Source organism: Ovis aries, chromosome 2, assembly GCF_016772045.2.
Source record: "Ovis aries strain OAR_USU_Benz2616 breed Rambouillet chromosome 2, ARS-UI_Ramb_v3.0, whole genome shotgun sequence".
Lineage (NCBI taxonomy): Eukaryota > Metazoa > Chordata > Mammalia > Artiodactyla > Bovidae > Ovis > Ovis aries.
Window position 1 is genome coordinate 9,154,273 of NC_056055.1, and position 18,168 is coordinate 9,172,440.

Genomic DNA, 18,168 nt, shown 5'->3' on the forward strand with positions numbered 1-18,168 from the left:
TCGAGCTCTCCATCCCCAAGACGGGCCTCATCCCTGCCTCCTCCCCGCGGCCCGCCCTTCTGCAGATGACCAGATTCACCCTGGTCTCAGATGGGAGCCATTCTGCTGTCTCTCAGAGTTCCCCTACATGGCCGACCCCCTTTGGATGACTGGCAGACAAGTGGCTTTGTGTGCGAAATTCGGAAACTGTCAAACCCTGTCCCGAATGGCTGAAGTCCCATCTCTCTCAAGTCACTGAACATCCCAGGTAAACTCTGGACCATCTGGACCATCCTGGACACCACCTGGGATAAACACATGCATGTACCCCCTCTATCCTCAGTGGTTGGGATGCCCTTCTGTCTGGAATCTAACAATCAAATGAGTGAAACCCTTCAGAGCTCTCACCTCCACTGTCTGTGGCCAGGTCAGAGGTCATCAACCTGGGGGCTCCGGGGGCAGGAGCGGCTAAGAAGTCTGCCTGCCCCTCTCCATCACCTCCCCATCGCCATCACCTCCCCCTCGCCATCACCTCCCCCTCGCCATCACCTCCCCTTCCACCTCGACCTCCACAGTCCCCCAGAGGCCGGGGTAAACTCAGCCAGGTGGAAATCCTCCATGTTCACACATCACAACCCGAGTTCTGCAAGAAACCACTGGCGCCTGCCCCACGCCCCTGGGCACAGACCCACTCCTCTGGATCCTGGGCCTCCCTCTTCCTGGTGAGACCCAAGGTCACATCTCTCCCACTACCTCACCCCCAAGGGAACATTTGGATTCCTTTTTTACTTGTTATCATGAACACAGAAGAAGAGCACAGGAAGTCATTAACTTCCAGTTACCCATCATCTTGGTTCAGTGATTATCTCTTCATGCTACTCTTATTTCATCTCCACCCCCACCCATTACTCACCCTGGACCCCTCCATGCCCCACATTCCCCCCCCCCAAAAAAAAATCCAAAATATTATATCACCCTGTCTCAAGATGCTACTTTGCAACTGAAAGAACATGGTTTTTTAAAAGATGTGTCCACTCCTTAGTCAGTCCAGCCAGCCAGCCATATATTCAACTAACACTTGCCAAGTCGCTCCTCTGTACCAAATGATAAAAGAGAATTTAGAGATAAATGAGGCTGAAAGGACCCCCAGATTCAAGAAGCTCCTGATCTATACTATCACGCTTGACCTACCAGTATCAAGTTCACCCTTGGTGTCAAGCAAGATCCCTTTACATCCTACCCCAACTCGGGAGTGCTTCGTACACTCAGGATCTGCCTATGTCTGTTCTCTGCCATAGCCTCAGTACCTAGAACAGTGCCTGGCACATGCTGGGCTCTCGGTAAATATTTTGGGGGTGTACAGGTCATGTGCCCAATGGGCTTCCTGCCAAAGACACCTGTACCCCCACCCCGGGCTCCCACTGGGTGAGATGCAGGTGTGACACTGACTGGGGAGATGCACCAACCCCACCGGCAGAGCCCAGCCGGGATCAGGATCCGTGAGCCTCATCCAGCCTGGCTATGTCCCAGACGCACTGCGTGACCTCCTGCTCGCTTCAGATCTCACATTTCCCTGGAGCCAAGGAAACAACCAAGCCAGGGGCACACGGCCTTCAGGGTCTGACCTGCCTCTCCAGGGACCTCATCTGGACACTGAGGGCTGGAAACAGGGCAGGCCCCATCTCTCTGCTGAATAAATGGTGAAGGTGGAATGTAGCTTGGCTTCCTTCAAACTGTCCTTCCAGCCCTGCCTCGTGGAGGTTCTAGGCTGCTGCTGACCGCCCAGAGAGGAGTCTCCAGGAGGGGACACAGGAGCTGGGAGGAAGGAAGGGCTGCTGATGCCATCTCTGTTAGCAGACCCAGGCAGACACTGCACAGACCCGGGGAGCCCGGCCTCAAAGCTCCCACAGGAGGGGTCGCTCGATGACGCGGTACCTGAATCACACTCTGGCAGCCTTCCACCGTGTCCGTCACCCCCAGCAGCACCCGGTGTCTCAGGAGGGCTCCATTGACAGCTGCCAGCCTGAGGTCTGTGTTGGTGTTGGCCTAGAAGACAAATGCCAGCCTCACGGCCTGAACTTCATGTTGTCAGGGCGCTCCTGGGCCCAGGTAATAACCACACACTGTCCCAGCCTGAGACACCACGGGACAATCTTGGTCTTTAAGACACAGCCACTGTCTCCCCTATACAACAGACTGTGGGGTTGTTGGGACAATAAATTCAACAGTCTCCACAAGCCTGGGGTGAAGCCCAGCTCCGCTACTTCTGGGCAGTGTGGTCCTGGTCAACTGTGTCCCTTCTCTGAGTCTCGCTTTCTCCAGTTCTGAATAAGGGCAAAAAGTGTCCCCAGCCCTTAGGAAGGTGGTGAGATTGAACTGAGACTGTGTGTGTGAAGCACTTCACCCAGTGCCCAGGACACAGTCATACGCCACAGGAATCTGCAGGAAGAGGGGACTGAAGGGGCTCCTGCCTCTCCCACAGCGGGAAGCCAAAGCAGTGTGTACAAATGCTGCGGCTCTCAAGGACGTTGTCTGATGCAGGTTGAACACAAACAGTAAGAGTGACGACACTCAGGGAGGGGGATCTGCACGGTCCTGAGTGACAAGGGATTTGGGAAGAAAGAAGTCCTTGAGCTGAGGCTCAAAGGAAGACGTAAGGAAGGCTGTGTGACCAGAGACCAGTTACTTAACCTCTCTGAGTTTTGGTTTCCCCACTAGTGAAGAGTTATGTAATACCAGGTAGGATGATGCACTCCCCTTGTGGCTCAGATGGTAAAGAATCAGCTTGCAACAGGGGAGACCGAGGTTCAATCCCTGGGTTGGGAAGATCCCCTGGAGAAGGGAATGGCAACTCATTCCAATATTCTTGCCTGGAGAATTCCATGGGCAGAGGAGCCTGGCGGGCTATAGCCCATTGTCTCACAAAAAGTTGGACACAACTGATCAACTAACACACACACACACAAGTAGGATTACACTTGTGTGTGTGTGTAGGATTACATAAGCACGCTGCACGTTATTACATCATTTAGTTCTCCCGGCAATCCTATGAGGAGCTACAATTATCATCCCATTTTACAGATGAGAAAACTAAAGCCCCGAGAGGTTAAGCAATAAGTCACCCCAGGTTGTAGGGCTAGCAAATGGTAGGGGTATCCTGCCTCCTTGTCAGGCATAGATATCAGGCCCCAAATACAGAACACATAAAAAGTGCTCATTACATGATGGCCATATTAGAAAGTAAAGGATCCTGGAGGATCAAAAAACAGTGACGACAGAAGGGTCATTATGCACCTGGGGCCTCCATGCTGCACCTACGAGTGAAACACAGTTCTGTTCATCTCTCTGCCCTATGCCCAGCGCATCCTCTGGCCCTTGCTGAGCCTTCACAAATACCAGCTGAATAAGGAAGAAATGGAGGAAGGAGGCAGAAACCCACAGCAGGCCTCCCCGCACTGCCTCCCTGAAGCACCTGCCAGGCGCCAGATATTTTTCTTGCCCCTGATAAAGCAGAACACTTAGCGTTTTCCCGCTCCCCAAGAGAAGGTTCTTGTTGCAGAAGCAGCCAGTTCAATTTATTTTTTTATAGGCCAAACACAAGACCATAAAAGCATTAACGGAGCCCAAGGGCAGCATTATTTTGTCAGCCTCATCTTGAAGCTCAACCAAGATCCTTTCAGAATGATTGAGCCATCAAGTTCCTATTCGTCCCTGTGAGCACAGGCGCTAAATGGAATTCACACCCCAAACCCTGACTACATTTCCTCACATCCCGCCCTCTCCTCCTGAGTCAGGCAAGAGTAGAGTGTTTACTAAAGGTCTCAAAGTCCACCTCTGTGTCAGGTGCTGGGGAGCTTCCTAAAGTAGCTAGGAGAACAGTGGAGGGGCTTCCCTGGTGATCCAGGGGTTCAGAACCCACCTGCCAATGCAGGGGACATGGGTTCGATCTCTGCTCCAGGAAGATCCCACATGCTGCAAGGCAACTAAACCTAGGATCACAACTACTGAGCCCACCCTCTAGAGCCCGTACTCTGCAACAAGAGAAGCCGCCACAATGAGGACCTATGCACTGCAACTAGAGAGCAGCCCCTGCTCGCTGCAGCTAGAGAAAGCCACGTGGAGGCATGAAGACCCAGCACAGCCAAACATAAACAAATAAATATTTTTTTAAAAAAAGAAGAAAGAATGACGGTGGAGGTGTGGTAGGCAGAATAATGACCTCCCAAGGCTGCTTAAATCCTACCGCACAGAATCTGTGAATTTATGTTACATAACACAGAGGAATTAAGGTGGTAGATGGAATTAATGATGCTAATGAGTTAGTCTTAAAATAGGAAGACTGGCCCAGATGACCTAGACAGCCCAAAGACCCAGGGATCAAACCTGAGTCTCCTGCATTGCAGGCAAATTCTTTACCATCTGAGCCACCAGGGAAGCCCTAAAGTCATCACAAGGGGCCTTAAAAGTGGAAGAGGGAGGGAGAAGACTCAGAGTCAAGAATGTGAGAAGGACTCAGTCCACCACTGCTGGCCCTGAAGATGGAGGAAGGGGCCATGAGCCAAGAAACGCAGGAGGCCTCCAGAGCTAGAAAAGACAAGGAAACAGATTCCCCACTAGAGGTTCTAGAGAAGAGACAGCCCTGCCCTGTCAGAACTTTTAAACTACAGAACTGTAAAGCAAACCATTGTTTTAAGCCACTACATTTATGGTTATCTGGTACAGCCACAGAGCACCAGTGCACCTGGGTATTGGTCCAGAACAGGGCTTGGAATCTGAGCTCTTGGCTTTGAATTCCAGCTCTGCCATTTATCAGCAGCATGACCTTGGACTACTCCTCGGGCCTTTTGGAGCCTCAAGTACCTCACCTGTTACATGAATGTAAAAGACTCTACCCAGAGATTTACTGGGGGGTTCTGTGAGCTAAGGTCTGTAAAGCATTTAATAGATGACCTACCCCATATGATGTACTCAACAGTAACAAAAGACTGATGCTGAAGAAGCAGAAGACAGTTAGCCAACCATACATTAAGCCAGGAGGGATCAATCTCCTTTGTGAATGAAGTCACAGGAATCAGAGGGTTCAAGCTTTGAACTCCCAACTCTGCCAATCAGACTGGGATTGGCACAAGTTACCTAAACTCCCTGATCACCCACTCTTGGCCTCAGAGGTCGCTACTGAGATTAAATGACATGCAACCGTCAACTGAGGCTGGAGTCCACCCACGCACACGGCTATCGCAAGCACGCAGGCAAGGGAGGTGCACGGCAGGGCTCAGTCGCCTCAAAGGGCCGTCCTTGCCACTCCCAGACTCTCTCAAAACACAGCCCACTTCCAAAAAACAACACACAGGGATCAGAGGGAAAAACAGAAAGGACCTAATCACACGTGTGACTGGACTTCTTTGCACATGGGCCAGGGCAAAGCTTCACAGCTGCAGAAATTCTCTGAAGCAGGTGGAAGAAGTCTGACTTGGGGTTCCCCTGCTGGTACAGCCTCTCTGGAGGGAGCATGGCTGGGGTCCCCGGAGGGCTCACCTTCCTCTGGTGTCTCTCAAAGATGAGCACGAGAGTCAGGGTGAGGCTCGTGGCAGCCAGGGTCACGAGCAGCACGCCTGCCCAGTGGTTCCCCAGGGCAAACATCTGGCTGGTGGAGTAGATGTTGGCCCACACCACCACGTAGAACACCTGTGAGAAGCCAGAGAAAGGGCATGGTCAGGGACACCTGCCCTTGGGCGCAGCAGCTCCACTCCCAGGGCCACCTCCTGGCCACTCCGGACACCCTCCTCGGATTTAGAGAGCTCACAGTGCCAGACAGAGACCAATGCAGGTGTGGGGGCCTGTGAGAACGAGCCCTTGTTCCTTGTTCATAAGCAGACAGAGGGGCAAGGGGTTAGAACAGGTGTTCCAAATTCCTGCTTACTCTGATTTTAAACAAAACAGAAAAGGGCAGGGCTTGGGAGTGAGATGAATCTGAGTCAGAAGCCCGTGTTGATCCTTTAAATGCTAAGTGGACGTGACATGTTATAGCACCTCTCTGAGCTTCAGTTTCTTTATCCATAAAATGGGGATAATAATACCTCCCTCATGTAGCTATTACAAAGGTCAATAAAATAACCAAGTCCCAGAGAGCAGAAAGGTCTTCACAAGACCAGATGCTAAGACTAGGGCCTTGGGGGTGGGTCTGCAGATTCCCGGTCACCCAGCCTCTGTCCTTAGTAAACCTGCCGTCCACCCTTTACATGAGGAGCTGGTAACAACTCTCCCCCATAACCCCACTGCTACACCAAACCCAAGGCCGTAGGTACTGCTCTCTCCCAGGCGGCCCGGCCACCAGCCCCTAAAGCCGTTACCAGCACCCACAGGCTGCAGGGCATGGCACTGAATTCAGCAGCGTCTCAGGGGACCCCGCCCTCCTTACCACAGCGAAGGCCAGCCGCATGGGCCTCGAGTTGTAGATGATGTATCTCCTCACTTGGGGCTCTAAGAGGGCGCTCTCAGCCAGGCTCCTGTACTGGTCAGCTGGGACCTGTTTGGCCACCCAAGGGAAAGAGACTCGTTGCCCTCAGAGAACCACACCCCACTTCTTCCCACCAGCAAGCATGCTGGGTCCAGTTCACGTGGCTATCATGCGGGAGGGGGGTGAGTGCATCCTGGGCTGCCCGAGAAGGCAGAACAAGGCACACGGAGCCCCAAATGGCACCACAGGGTCAGAGAATGACGGGCCCTAGTGGGGAGATGGGACAGCTCAAGACCCAGGGGGACGTCCAGGAGAGGGACCCCCATAACCCCAGGCTCAGCACCTCACAACAGCCCCAGGAGAGCCTAATGGTTAAGGGGCAGGCCCTGGAGTTGACCAGCCCTGGGTCCAAACCTTGGCCCTGCCCCTCATGTGCTGCGTGACCCAGAGCAAGTAAACCCACTTCTCTGAGCCTCACTTTCCTCCTCTGGAAAATGAGGGTAATAACTGTACACTTTATAGAGGTGATGTGCATATTAAGATAATACATATAACACTTATATATGTATCACACAGTGAGTGAAAGTCGCTCAGTCATGTCTGACTCTGCGACCCCATGGATTTAGTTCATGGAACTCTCCAGGCCAGAATACTGGAGTGGGTAGCCTTTCCCTTCTCCAGGGGATCTCCCCAACCGAGGGATCAAACCCAGGACTCCCACATTGTAGGTGGATTCTTTACCAGCTGAGCCACAAGGGAAGCCCATATATTATACAGTAAATATATGTATAATATATATGTATACATATTATCTGGACATCCTTGGGAGTTTCTGTTCTCTTACTTGGGCCCCTCCCCAGATTATCTGGGCTTCCCTGGTGGCTCAGATGGTAAAGAATCTGCCTGCAATGCCGAAGACCTGGGTTCGATCTCTGGGTTGGGAAGATCCCCTGGAGGACAGCATTGCAACCCACCCCAGTATCTTGCCTGGAAAATCCCCATGGACAGAGTAACCAGGTAGGCTACAGTCGACGGGGTTGCAAAGAATCAGACACGACTGAGCGCCTAAGCACAGCACAGACCACACACAGAGTCGCTCTCTTACTTAGATGGATATCTGTATCTGACTATCTGCTTATACAAGCCCAGGGCCACTTCCAAAGTGAACACTTGATACATAAGCATTAGTATCAAACTATATCAACAACTATTAACACAGTCCAAGATACTGAAAACTCACATCTTTCTGCCCGAGCAAAACGCCCTAGAGCATAAAGGTCTTACGAGAACGGACTGCTTAAGAACACAGAATTTAATCATTAGAGACGATAGTTAGGAGCATGGTAGAACAATACGCAAACTGTTCACCAGTGAAGAAAACCCCATCTGAAGACAACTGTTTAAGGAAAATGTCCTTTTGTACAAAGGCTGAAAGGAAGCGTGGGAAGGAAAACCAGCTGTCATGCTGATGTGGGGTGAGTACTGTCAACTTGGAACGTTTCCCTTTAATGGTGCTAAAAAACCATAATACAATTCTGTGTTAACGGAGTAAATTCTCAGGTCTTCAGGGTAAAATTAGCATTGTAGCTTCCTTATCCATAAATAATCCATCCCGGGCAGTGATGGTCAAGACCTCATCACTCTAAAGGATATGAGAAGAGTGAGAATCACACCTGTGGGAACTTACAAGCCACAATTTATTGAACACTTACTATGTGCCAGAGCCAGTGCAAGTGTTCCTCAAGCATTGTGTCTTCTCATTTGCACAAAAACCCCAGTGTGTGACCCCAGGCATGGGGGACATAGTCACCTCTGTAGTAATCACTGAGCGGCTGTGATTAAGTGCCCAGCACAGGGCGGACACCCTCAAACACACATCTATTAAGCGAATTAATTAGCACAGGGTAGGTGCTTAAAAAAGATGTTGTGAATCACTGCTATGTTTAAAATGGATGACCAACAAGGACCTATTGTATCATACATGGAACTCTGCTCAATAACATGCGACAGCCTGGATGGGAGCGGAGTCTGGTGCGGGGGTGGGTGGGATAGATAAATGCTTGTGTCTGGCTGAGTCCCTTCACTGTTCACCTGAAACTATCACATTATTGTTAATTGACTATACCGCAATATAAGATTAAAAAATAAAAATAGAATTTTTAAAAAACAGTGAATGAACCAGTAAAAAAAAAAAAAATGTTGTAAATAATGAGATGATAGAATAGATGAGACAGAGAGATGGGTGGATTGATGGGTGGATGGGGGAAAAAGTAATAAGGATACAATACAGTCAGCACTCACCTGAATACCCCAGGTCTGCAGCTGCTCTTCAGCGGCTCCCAGGTCAAACGAGATGGGCGCACAGGTATTGTCGATCCGGAGCACCGTAAGGACCTGGCCACTGCGGAGCTCTGAAAGCACACAGACGCTTCATCTGGCTAAGCGACAAGGACTGGGGGTGAACCCAGACCTTGACGGCATCACCTCCTCCAGCCTTGAGAACATTCGCATGGCAAGGAAGGACTTGCCATCCTCAAACCTTCCAATGAAGGCTGCAGGTAAAAGTAAGCATCTAATAGGGCCCGAAATAGGGAGATTCCTAGGTTATCTGGGTGAAGTGGAAAGTGTTAGTTGCTCATTCATGTCCAACTTTTTGCAACCCCATGGGCTGTAGCCCACCAGGCTCCTCTGTCCATGAGATTCTCCAGGCAAGAATACTGGAGTGGGCAGCCATTCCCTTCTCCAGGGGAATCGTCCTAACCCAAGGATCAAACCCCAGGCTCCTGCATTGCAGGCAGATTCTTTACCTTCTGAGGCACCAGGGAAGCCCAGATAATCTGGGGAGGGGCCCACTGCAATCACAAAGATCATTAAAAGTGGAAGAGGGTGGCTGCAGAAGAGCCAGGAGGGCTGTGACTACGGAAGAAAAGTACAAAGAGATGGAACAACTCTGGCTTTAAAGCGGCAGAAGGCTTCAGGAGCCAAGGCATACGGGCAGCCTTTAGACGCTGGGAAAGGAAAGGAAACAGTCTCTCCTGGAGCTTCCTAACACAGCCCTGCTGATCTCATGATCTGAGCTCAGTGAGGCCAGTGTCAGACTCCTAACCTACATAACTGTAAGAGGATAACTGCATTTTCTAAGCCCCTGTTAGTGGTCACTGTTACAATAGCCACAGAAAACCAACCCACTAACTTATTGGCAAGCCCTCCCCAGTGTATCAGCACTCGTTTGACATTTTAAAAGCATAAATTGCGTGAAAGTAGTACCTCTAAAAGCACATCAACTCAGGCTTATCACAACTTCTCACTCTTGCCCTGCAACGCTGCAGGGAAGCCAGACCAGGAGCCAGAGTGAGGCAGTCCCCTCAGGCCCAGGGAAGAATGGCAGCAGAAAGAAGCCACACCCACTTCCCTTCTGAGCAGAGAAACGCTGAAGGAAAGGACTGAGCTCTTCTCTCACCATGAGGCCCCGGGAGCCACCGGTGAGCGGCCAGGGCAAAGCTGAAGCTAGCTGAGCCCTGAGATACTAGGATCCTAGAGTTTAGCGCTCGAGGATGGAAGCTGAATATTTCAGCACATTTTCTGTAGCTGTCGCTCAGAAGAGGAGCAGGACTGAAGGGGTTAAACCACAAACATGTTATCCACTGGCACAGAGCCCAGCTCTGGGCAATACTGGAGTCTTAAATCTCCACCTTCCTGGGGATTCCTGCCCACCCCCTCAATCGCTCCTCTACCCCCTCACCCAGTCCATCCCTGGGCCCTGCCAATTGAGCCCAACAAAATCTCTCCCAGCTCCATGCACCCCTCGGCATCTTCGCCACAACCCTCGCCCAGGCTCCCGTCACTTCTCCCTGTACCCCTGTCTCCTAACTGGCTTCTCCAACTGCTCTTCCTCTCGCAGTGCGTTCACACAGCAGCCAGGGAACAAATCAAACGGTGCGAATCCTCTGAGTAAAAGCATTCAATAGGGGCCTTCCCTGGTGGTCCAGTGAGGAAGCATCTGCCTGCCAATGCAGGGGTCTCGGGTTGGATCCCTGGTGTGGAGCAAGCAAGCCCGTGCACTGCGACTACTGAAGCCCACGTGCCCCAGGGCCCACGCTCTGCAACAAGAGAAGACGCTGCAATGAGAAGCCCGCGCGCCGCAGCTAGAGTAGCCCCCATTCTCTCAACTAGGGAAAGCCCGCACGCGGCAATGGACACCCAAGCTCAGCCAAAAATAAACAAACGAATAAATCTTTAAAAAAAAATAGTAACTGTCAATAGCTTCCCAGTGCTCTGAAGAAAACCAACATCGTGACCACACTCCCCCAGTCCTTAGAAGAACTAGCCTCCTGCCAAACTCAACTCGAAAGCTCAGCTGCATTCTGCATCCTGCCGCTGCAGCCTCCTTTGTTCCTTGGACATGCAGTGTTCTCTCCCACCCCAGGGCCTTTGCATATGCTCTTCCCGCTCTCTCCCTAGAACACATCCCCCTGGCATCACTCCCTTAGATCCCAGTCATCATTTGTGTTCCAGTTCATTAAGCCCTTTCCCAGCGAGTCTTCCTTGATGCTCTAAACTCTCGCCAGGTCAAATCTGTTTGATAAACCTGCCCATCACTGCCCTTCTCCTTTATGCTCACTGAAGATGAGTACATATGCACCCAGTTACTCAATCAGTCCACTGTCTCCATCTGAACAATATTACTCCCACATGGGTTTTACACATCACTGAATCCCCGTGAACTGGGTTCAGTGCCAAGTATACAGCAGGTACTAGATAAATGTTTCATGTATGAATGAAGTGGGGGAAGCACACGCTAGATGGTTTGGGGTTCAATTTGTAAGTGAGCCTCTCACTAACAGAGAAACCTTGAAGAAGCAATCTACTTCCTGGCCATCCCCTTAGAGGATGATGATATCCACTGCAGAAGATTCTGCAAATAATTAAGACAATGAAAATAAAGCGTTTAGTGTAAAATGGCTGCTGAATAACTGGCTGCTATGGTTGTCATCATTTAAAAGCTTGTCAGAGCGCCTAAGTCACCATAAAGCCACACTGGTTTAGTTGTATCGGTTTTTATCTTCCCACACCTTGTTCCAGAAAGGATTTCGTAAAAAAATATGAAAAGGCAAAATTATAAAATTAGATTTTAAAATAAGTAAATGAGGGAAAACAGATAAAAAGAAGATAAGGGCTGAAATAAAAATAGAATAATAAAATAAAATATGAATAGTTTCCGGGGACTGAGCCCTTCTTATGCAGTAGCCACAGTCTCAGGGTCACAGTCTTGATTCCACTTAATCCTCTAAGAGCCCTGCGCTTAGTCACTGAGTCATAGCTGACTTTGCAACTCCATAGACTGTGGCCCACCAGGCTCCTCTGTCCAGGGGGGTTCTTCAGGCAAGAATACTTGCCATGCCCTCCTCCAGGGGATCTTCCCAACCCAAGGATCAAACCTAGGTCTCTCGTATTGCAGGCGGACTCTTGACCATCTGAGCCACCAGGGAAGCCCAAGAATACTGGAGTGGGTAGCCTATCCCTTCTCCAGGGGATCTTCCCAATCCAGGAATCGAACCAGGGTCTCCCGCAAGAGCCCTAGAAAGTGGAAAACGATTACTATGGGAAAGGAAACAGGGCTTCTGAAAGGAGAACCAGCTTGGATGGTGCTACCAGGGGAAACGAAAGGAAGAAAGGGAAGTGAAAAGAAAGAGGAGCACAGGAAAGGCAGGCAGCTGTGCTGCAGGAGCCTCAGACCAGCCCTTCACCACACAGCGCAGGGTGCAAAACCCACCCTGATCTGGATCTCGGGCTTGGAGACTGTGAACTGCTCCCCTAGCCTGGCTCTTTGCACTGTATGGACAGTGTTTGCCTGAGAAATGCAAAGACTTTTCTCAGTGATGGTATCTCTGTTTCCCTTTCAAGCCATGAATTCCTGGATTCTTGGCAATAATCTCTCTCATCTCTTTCTTAAAGTGAGAACTCTAAGTCCTCCACTTAAAAATCCTTGTTTTCACACTTAAGCTAAAAAAAAGAATCTGAAAAGCTACCAAGAAACATGTGTGTGTACAAGTGTGTGTGTGTGCATGTGTATGTGTGTGTGTGCACATACAGAAAGCTATTTCCTATAAAGGGGCAAGAACTGGCTTGCCGAAAACCAGTGGAGCAATGTCTTCAAAGAGCTGAAGGCAAATTATTCCATTTTATTTCATTCTACCGGTATGCGTGTACGTGTGAATTGCTTTCCTAATAACAGTAGACATAAAAGGAACCCTTGTTTTTAAGTTTGAAATCACCTAAGAAACCAGCCACAATATAAAGTGCCATCTCCACTTGCCTATGCCCAGCCACTCATCCATTCATTAATTCATTCATTCAAAATACTTACTGAGTTATGACCAACCTAGACAGCATATTAAAAAGCAGAGACATTACTTTGCCAACAAAGGTCTGTCTAGTCAAGGCTATGGTTTTTCCAGTAGTCATGTATGGATGTGAGAGTTGGACTGTGAAGAAAGCTGAGCACTGAAGAATTGATGCTTTTGAACTGTGGTGCTGGAGAAAACTCTTGAGAGTCCCTTGAACTGCAAGGAGATCCAACCAGTCCATCCTAAAGGAGATCAGTCCTGGGTGTTCATTGGAGGAACTGATGTTGAAGCTGAAACTCCAATATTTTGGCCACCTGATGTGAAGAGCTGACTCATTTGAAAAGACCCTGATGCTGGGAAAGATTGAGGGCAGGAGGAGAAGGGGACACCAGAGGATGAGATGGCTGGATGGCATCACTGACACAGTAGACATGGGTTTGGGTAAATTCTGGGCGTTGGTGATGAACAGGGAGGCCTGGTGTGCTGCAGTTCATGGCATCACAAAGAGTTGGACACGACTGAGTGACTGAACTGAACTGACTATGTGCCAAGCTGTGTGCTAGGTACTATAGACACAGGGATGAACAAAGCAATACAGAGCCCCTGCCCTCATGCAGCTTACATTTTACTTAGGAAGCTGGACATTCAACATGTTATTACACAGGGAATTAGCTTAATTACAGACTGCTAAGTGTCATAGGGAGAAGCAGATATATCAGAGGGTCTGGCTTAGGCTGGGTCATCAGGGGAGGATTCCCCATGGAAGGGATATCTGAACTGAGCTCTGAAGGATGAAAGGAAATAAAGCAGGGGAACGGAGACAGGGAAAGGGCGTAACAGGTAAAAGGGACAGCAGGTGCAAAGGTCCTGGGGCAGGGCAGCATGGCCGGGGCAGCAGGAGCCTTTAAGGCAGGCCTTGCAAGCTGGTGAATGCTAGATCTTCACGCTCAGCCCAGTGGGAAACGCTGAAACAGAAACGGAAACAGAAAGGTTGTACGTTTTTAAAAACCTCTCTGAGACACCACGAAGAGACAATGGAAGAGGCAAGGAGAAGTGCTAGGGAGCTATAGCATCCTAGCAGGGGGCAAGCTAAGGAATTCGGTGACAGAGTAAGTAGCAATGACAGAAATGCCTGGAAACACATCCCCCAATGCCCACCCTTATCTCAGGCACTTCTGGGCCCTTCCACTCACCTCTCCTCAAGCATACTATCTGAGTCCAGCTCAGCATCCTAGGGGCAGGGGCAGGGGGGTAGAGGAGGAAGGAATTAAGGGTCATGACCCTACCTTGCCCCCAGCCAGGAGGGCTTCCGGCAGGCAAGGGACTCCAGCCAGGGGAGGAGGTGGGCAAGGGGCCAGCCGCCCCGCCAGGGTCCATCTGCGGTTCACACGCCATAGCAGCACCAGCAGGACTCCTACTTCCCCTTCTCGGAGCCGCGGTTCATCCTGGAGCAGCCAGCTCAGCTTCGCCTGCCTTCAGAAAACAACATCACGAGAAAAAACTTCAGGCCTGGTCCTGGGCTGGCCAGCTTCCTCAGACTCCCAAGGCCAAAGCCATCACCAGGCCGAGGAAAGCCACCCAGAGTCTTTCCTCGGACTGTGGTCCCGTTGATCAAGCTAAGAAACGTTCTCAGAGGGAATGAATAGGAGGCGCCAGAACCCTCCAAGGCCTGGGCTGAGAACTTCCCTCTGGTCTTGGATTTTCTCCAGCACAGACACATCCAGGAACCGCAGAGAACTCTCGAGCTGACCAGACCCCACTCTCAGGCATCTGGGATTTCCCTTCCTGACTGAGTAGAGGATAGGTCTGTTCATCACAGGGAGCCTTGTTTATACAAAGCAACAAAATGTTATAAAAAGAAAAGAGCAAGGACTTCAGCACCAAAGGACCTAGAGGTGAACCTTCACTTGACCCACACGTACTCTGGGATATCCACTGTTAAGGTTCTTAGCTCCCTGAGCCTTGCTGACCTCACCTGCAAAATGGGTGCAGGGAGGCCAGCCGGCATAGCTGCTGTGGGGCAACACAAAGAAATACAAGTGTGGCATCCAGTATCCTGCTCAGCATCAGGCCCATTTCCTCACAGCTTTTTCCCATTTCCCCGGAGACAGAACTGCAAGTCAAAGATGTGACGTGACCCGCCCAAAGTGGGGTGGCTGGGAGCTGTGGGGACTGGAGATGAACCAGGCCATCCAGCTCCAGAATCCAAGCCCGTCATTCCCACATCTCTGAACCTCAGAACCCAGGTCTGGCTATGGCTGAGCCTTTTCCTTAAACTGCCTTTAAAAAGAGTGGGTGGAAGGAGACTGCATTTCCCAAGTGTGATCTAGCAACACATTCGCATTGGCATCTGAGCTGCCAAGCTGTGGGAGGGCAGGGACCATCTCCCGCAAGCCTGGCGCACAGTAGGCACTCCCAAACACTGCTGAATATCAGTCAATCATATCGCCCCTTACTTCCTTCCTCTTCCCTGGTACCCCCAAGAGGCATGAAACCAACAGCCCAAGGATGTCTACCCTGCTTGCACTTGGCGATAAATGAGGTTCTGCTCCATCTGATTGGGTCCTAGGCCTATGAAACAAAGAGAATCCTTGGATCTATGCTCCAGACCAGGAACCCAGGGACATCCTAGCTAGGAACCTGTTTCCCAGAAAGGCTATACTGGAGTCTCAGAAACATTTGTGGGGCCCAGGAGCCCCTGTCCCTCCTCCAGGCAGAAGGGACCATCCACAAGCTGGAGCTGCCCAGACAGCCTTCCAGACAGCGTGGAAGGTTCATTAGCTGCAGAATCCCACAATTAGACAGTGTCTTTGGGAAGAAATCCCCATTACCCCAGTTGGCCCAATTAGCCTCCCACAAAGTCCCAACCAGGAGAAGTCATGCACCTGTAGGCTATTTAGTGTAATGGAGAAAAGCAACCTGCACAGTCCTGCCACTTCCCACGTGAATAACCTGGAGCAAGTGACTTGCACCGCCTCAGTTTCTTCACGTGTACATGGGAATAATGCAACCAGGTTGTTGTGAGGCTTAAAGAATTCAAACCTAAATCACTTGAGAGCATCACAGAGCAAAACAGAACATACCAATCATTATTTTTACTCCATAGACACTCCCTAAGAATCTTCTAGTGCCAGGCCCTGTCCTTTCTAGACTATAAAGCCAGCAATAAAATCTCGAGTCCTTGTTCGGCCCTCTCTGATGGGTACCACCATCTGGTAGAAAAGACAAACTCAGAGAAAGAGAAACAGACAATGATCAGAGAAGGCAGGCAGAGGGAGCGGGTAGTACCTTGGATTGAGGGAAGACTTCTTCTGGAGGCTTCTCAGAGCACGGAAGGAGGCTCCTGCCTTGGCAAAGGTGGAGGGAGAGAAGGAACTGCCAAGTAGGGAGAGATACAAACCAGAGGGTAGGATGGGGGCCGATCAAGGCGGCCTCCACTCTCACCCTGTAGCCTCTCATCCAAACTGGAGGCTGCAGAGGGCAGGAGGGGTGTTGGCAAGACTGGCCAAGGGCAGGTGCTGGCCCATCACCCATTAGTGTATTCTGAGCTGCCACCCCTGCCCGCCGCCCCCCCCATCCCTGCACTAGCCCTAAGGGGACAAGGAGGGGAAGGTCAGACACCAGGATGGAGGCAGGCAGGGAGTGAGCCCAGCCCTCAAGTTCCTCAAACTAACTGGCCATCCACTCCCCAGCTTCCTAACTCCCCTTGCTGATTCCATTTAACCAGACCTTCCAATTATCCATCTTTCTGAATTGGGTAGCAAACCTCTGCAAAAATCTCCGTTTCTGCAGACACTGAGTGCCTGCATCCCCAGAAGAGCCCCATGCGCCTCCCTAAGTTGTGTGTGTGTGTGTGTGTGTGTGCGCGTGCGTGCGTGTGTGTGTGTGTGTGTGTGTGTGTGTGTGTCTGCTGGGGGACGGGGGAATCCTACAGTTTTCACAAGTCAAGTTTTGTTTTATTAAACTGGAAAGTCCCAACAAGGGGCCATGATGGAGGGTCTGTCACAGAAGTTTTGGGGTGGAAAAGCCTTCAGAGACAATGGCTCCAAGCTCTCCATTTTACACGTGAGAAAATTAAGACCCAGAAACGAAAGTGAACCATCCAAGGTCAAGGAGCCAGACTGGGGATTGGAGCCACAGAGGAACCGAGCTCGCCTGGGCAGGGGATGTTCGGCCACCTCTGGCCTCTGGCCTTGGCCTGGGGCAGCTGAGTCTTGATCCAGGCTCTGCTGCCCCTGGGCCTCCCTCCACCCCCGAAATCAGCCCCTCGCCCCTCTCGCCCTCCCCCGGCCCCTCACACGCACAACGGGGGGAAATGGGGCCCAAACTCAGCCCTCGGCGCCCACACCAGGCCAGGACCGGGGCACCCAGGCGGCAGCGCGGCTGAAATCTGGACTCGCGGCCGCCCGCGCCCGCGCAGACACAGGAGCGCGCGCCCCGGGCCCGCGCACACTCACCCGTCCGCGCCACCGCCGCCGCCGGCCGCACCGCCGGCCCCCGGGGACGCGGAAGGTCGTGGGCACCGCCGCCCCGCCGCGCCGCAGCCTCCGGGCACCGCCGCCCGCGCCCCGCCTGCCGCCCGCGCCGCCCTCCCGAGTCCCGCCCCCGGGCCGGGCCGGCCCCGCGCGGTCACCCCACCGGGAGGAGCCGCCCGCCGGGCTCGCCTCCGGGCCTAGAGGGAAGCCGGTTCGCGTCGGAGCCGAGCTGGGAGCTACCTTTCATCAGCCTGCTCCCTCCCGGGACGCGGGGAAGCGCCTCCGCGCTCGCCGACCACGTGCGTTGCTTCTGGGGCTCTCGGGGAGGTGGGGTGGGGGGACCAGATCCCGGGCCGGGATGAGTTTCTGCCCAGCTCTGAGCCTCGCTCGGTCCCCGGATCCTGAGAGCAGCGGCTTGCCTCTGAGGTCCAGCCCGCGTCTGACAATCTTGGGACCCGATGGATGAAGCAATACTGGGAACCAGAAATTCCTCAGGGACTTGTTTTTTAATGAAAAATTACATGTGCATTGTATTAAGAGCATCGGTTTGGGGGATCAGGCTCCCTGAGCTCTCAGCCAAGTGTCTCCGATTTTTAGATCATCTTGAGTATAGAGTTTTCCCTCTCTGAGCCTTAGTTTTCTGTTAAAAACAAAAGCAAATTATACTGTTTCATGGGATTGTGTGAAGCTTTAACGAGATAATCTGTGTGAAAAGTACGTAACTGCAGGACCCATGACGGTGCCCACCACCCCCACCTCCATCACTCGGGATTTCAGGGGGTCTACAGTGAACAGCCAAAGAATCAATGCTTTTGAACTGTGGTGTTGGAGAGACTTGAGAGTCCCTTGGACTGTAAGGAGATCCAACCAGTCCATCCTAAAGGAGATCAGTCCTGGGTGTTCTTTGGAA

General features: G+C 51.6%; 1 protein-coding gene across 7 annotated transcripts in view; it reads right to left on the reverse strand.

The window, feature by feature from the left end:
* Positions 1 to 17,547, reverse strand: part of TMEM268 (transmembrane protein 268) — a 103,675-nt gene extending 86,128 nt beyond the window's left edge. For 3 of the 7 annotated variants that reach the window (XM_060408846.1, XM_042242824.1, XM_042242820.1), the window contains exons 1-7: positions 17,241 to 17,339; positions 16,072 to 16,158; positions 14,070 to 14,256; positions 8,738 to 8,847; positions 6,398 to 6,505; positions 5,515 to 5,664; positions 1,915 to 2,025 (exon numbers count right to left, since the gene is read on the reverse strand). In XM_060408846.1, the coding sequence (XP_060264829.1) occupies positions 1,915 to 2,025; positions 5,515 to 5,664; positions 6,398 to 6,505; positions 8,738 to 8,847; positions 14,070 to 14,178 (588 nt within the window). In that variant the 5' untranslated portion in view covers positions 14,179 to 14,256; positions 16,072 to 16,158; positions 17,241 to 17,339. Of the gene's footprint in view, positions 1 to 1,914; positions 2,026 to 5,514; positions 5,665 to 6,397; positions 6,506 to 8,737; positions 8,848 to 14,069; positions 14,257 to 16,071; positions 16,159 to 17,087; positions 17,176 to 17,240; positions 17,340 to 17,498 lie in introns of those variants that run through there. The other 4 variants (XM_060408845.1, XM_042242822.2, XM_042242823.1 and 1 more) reach the window with 3 other exon arrangements.
* Between the last annotated feature and the right edge of the window lie 621 nt (positions 17,548 to 18,168).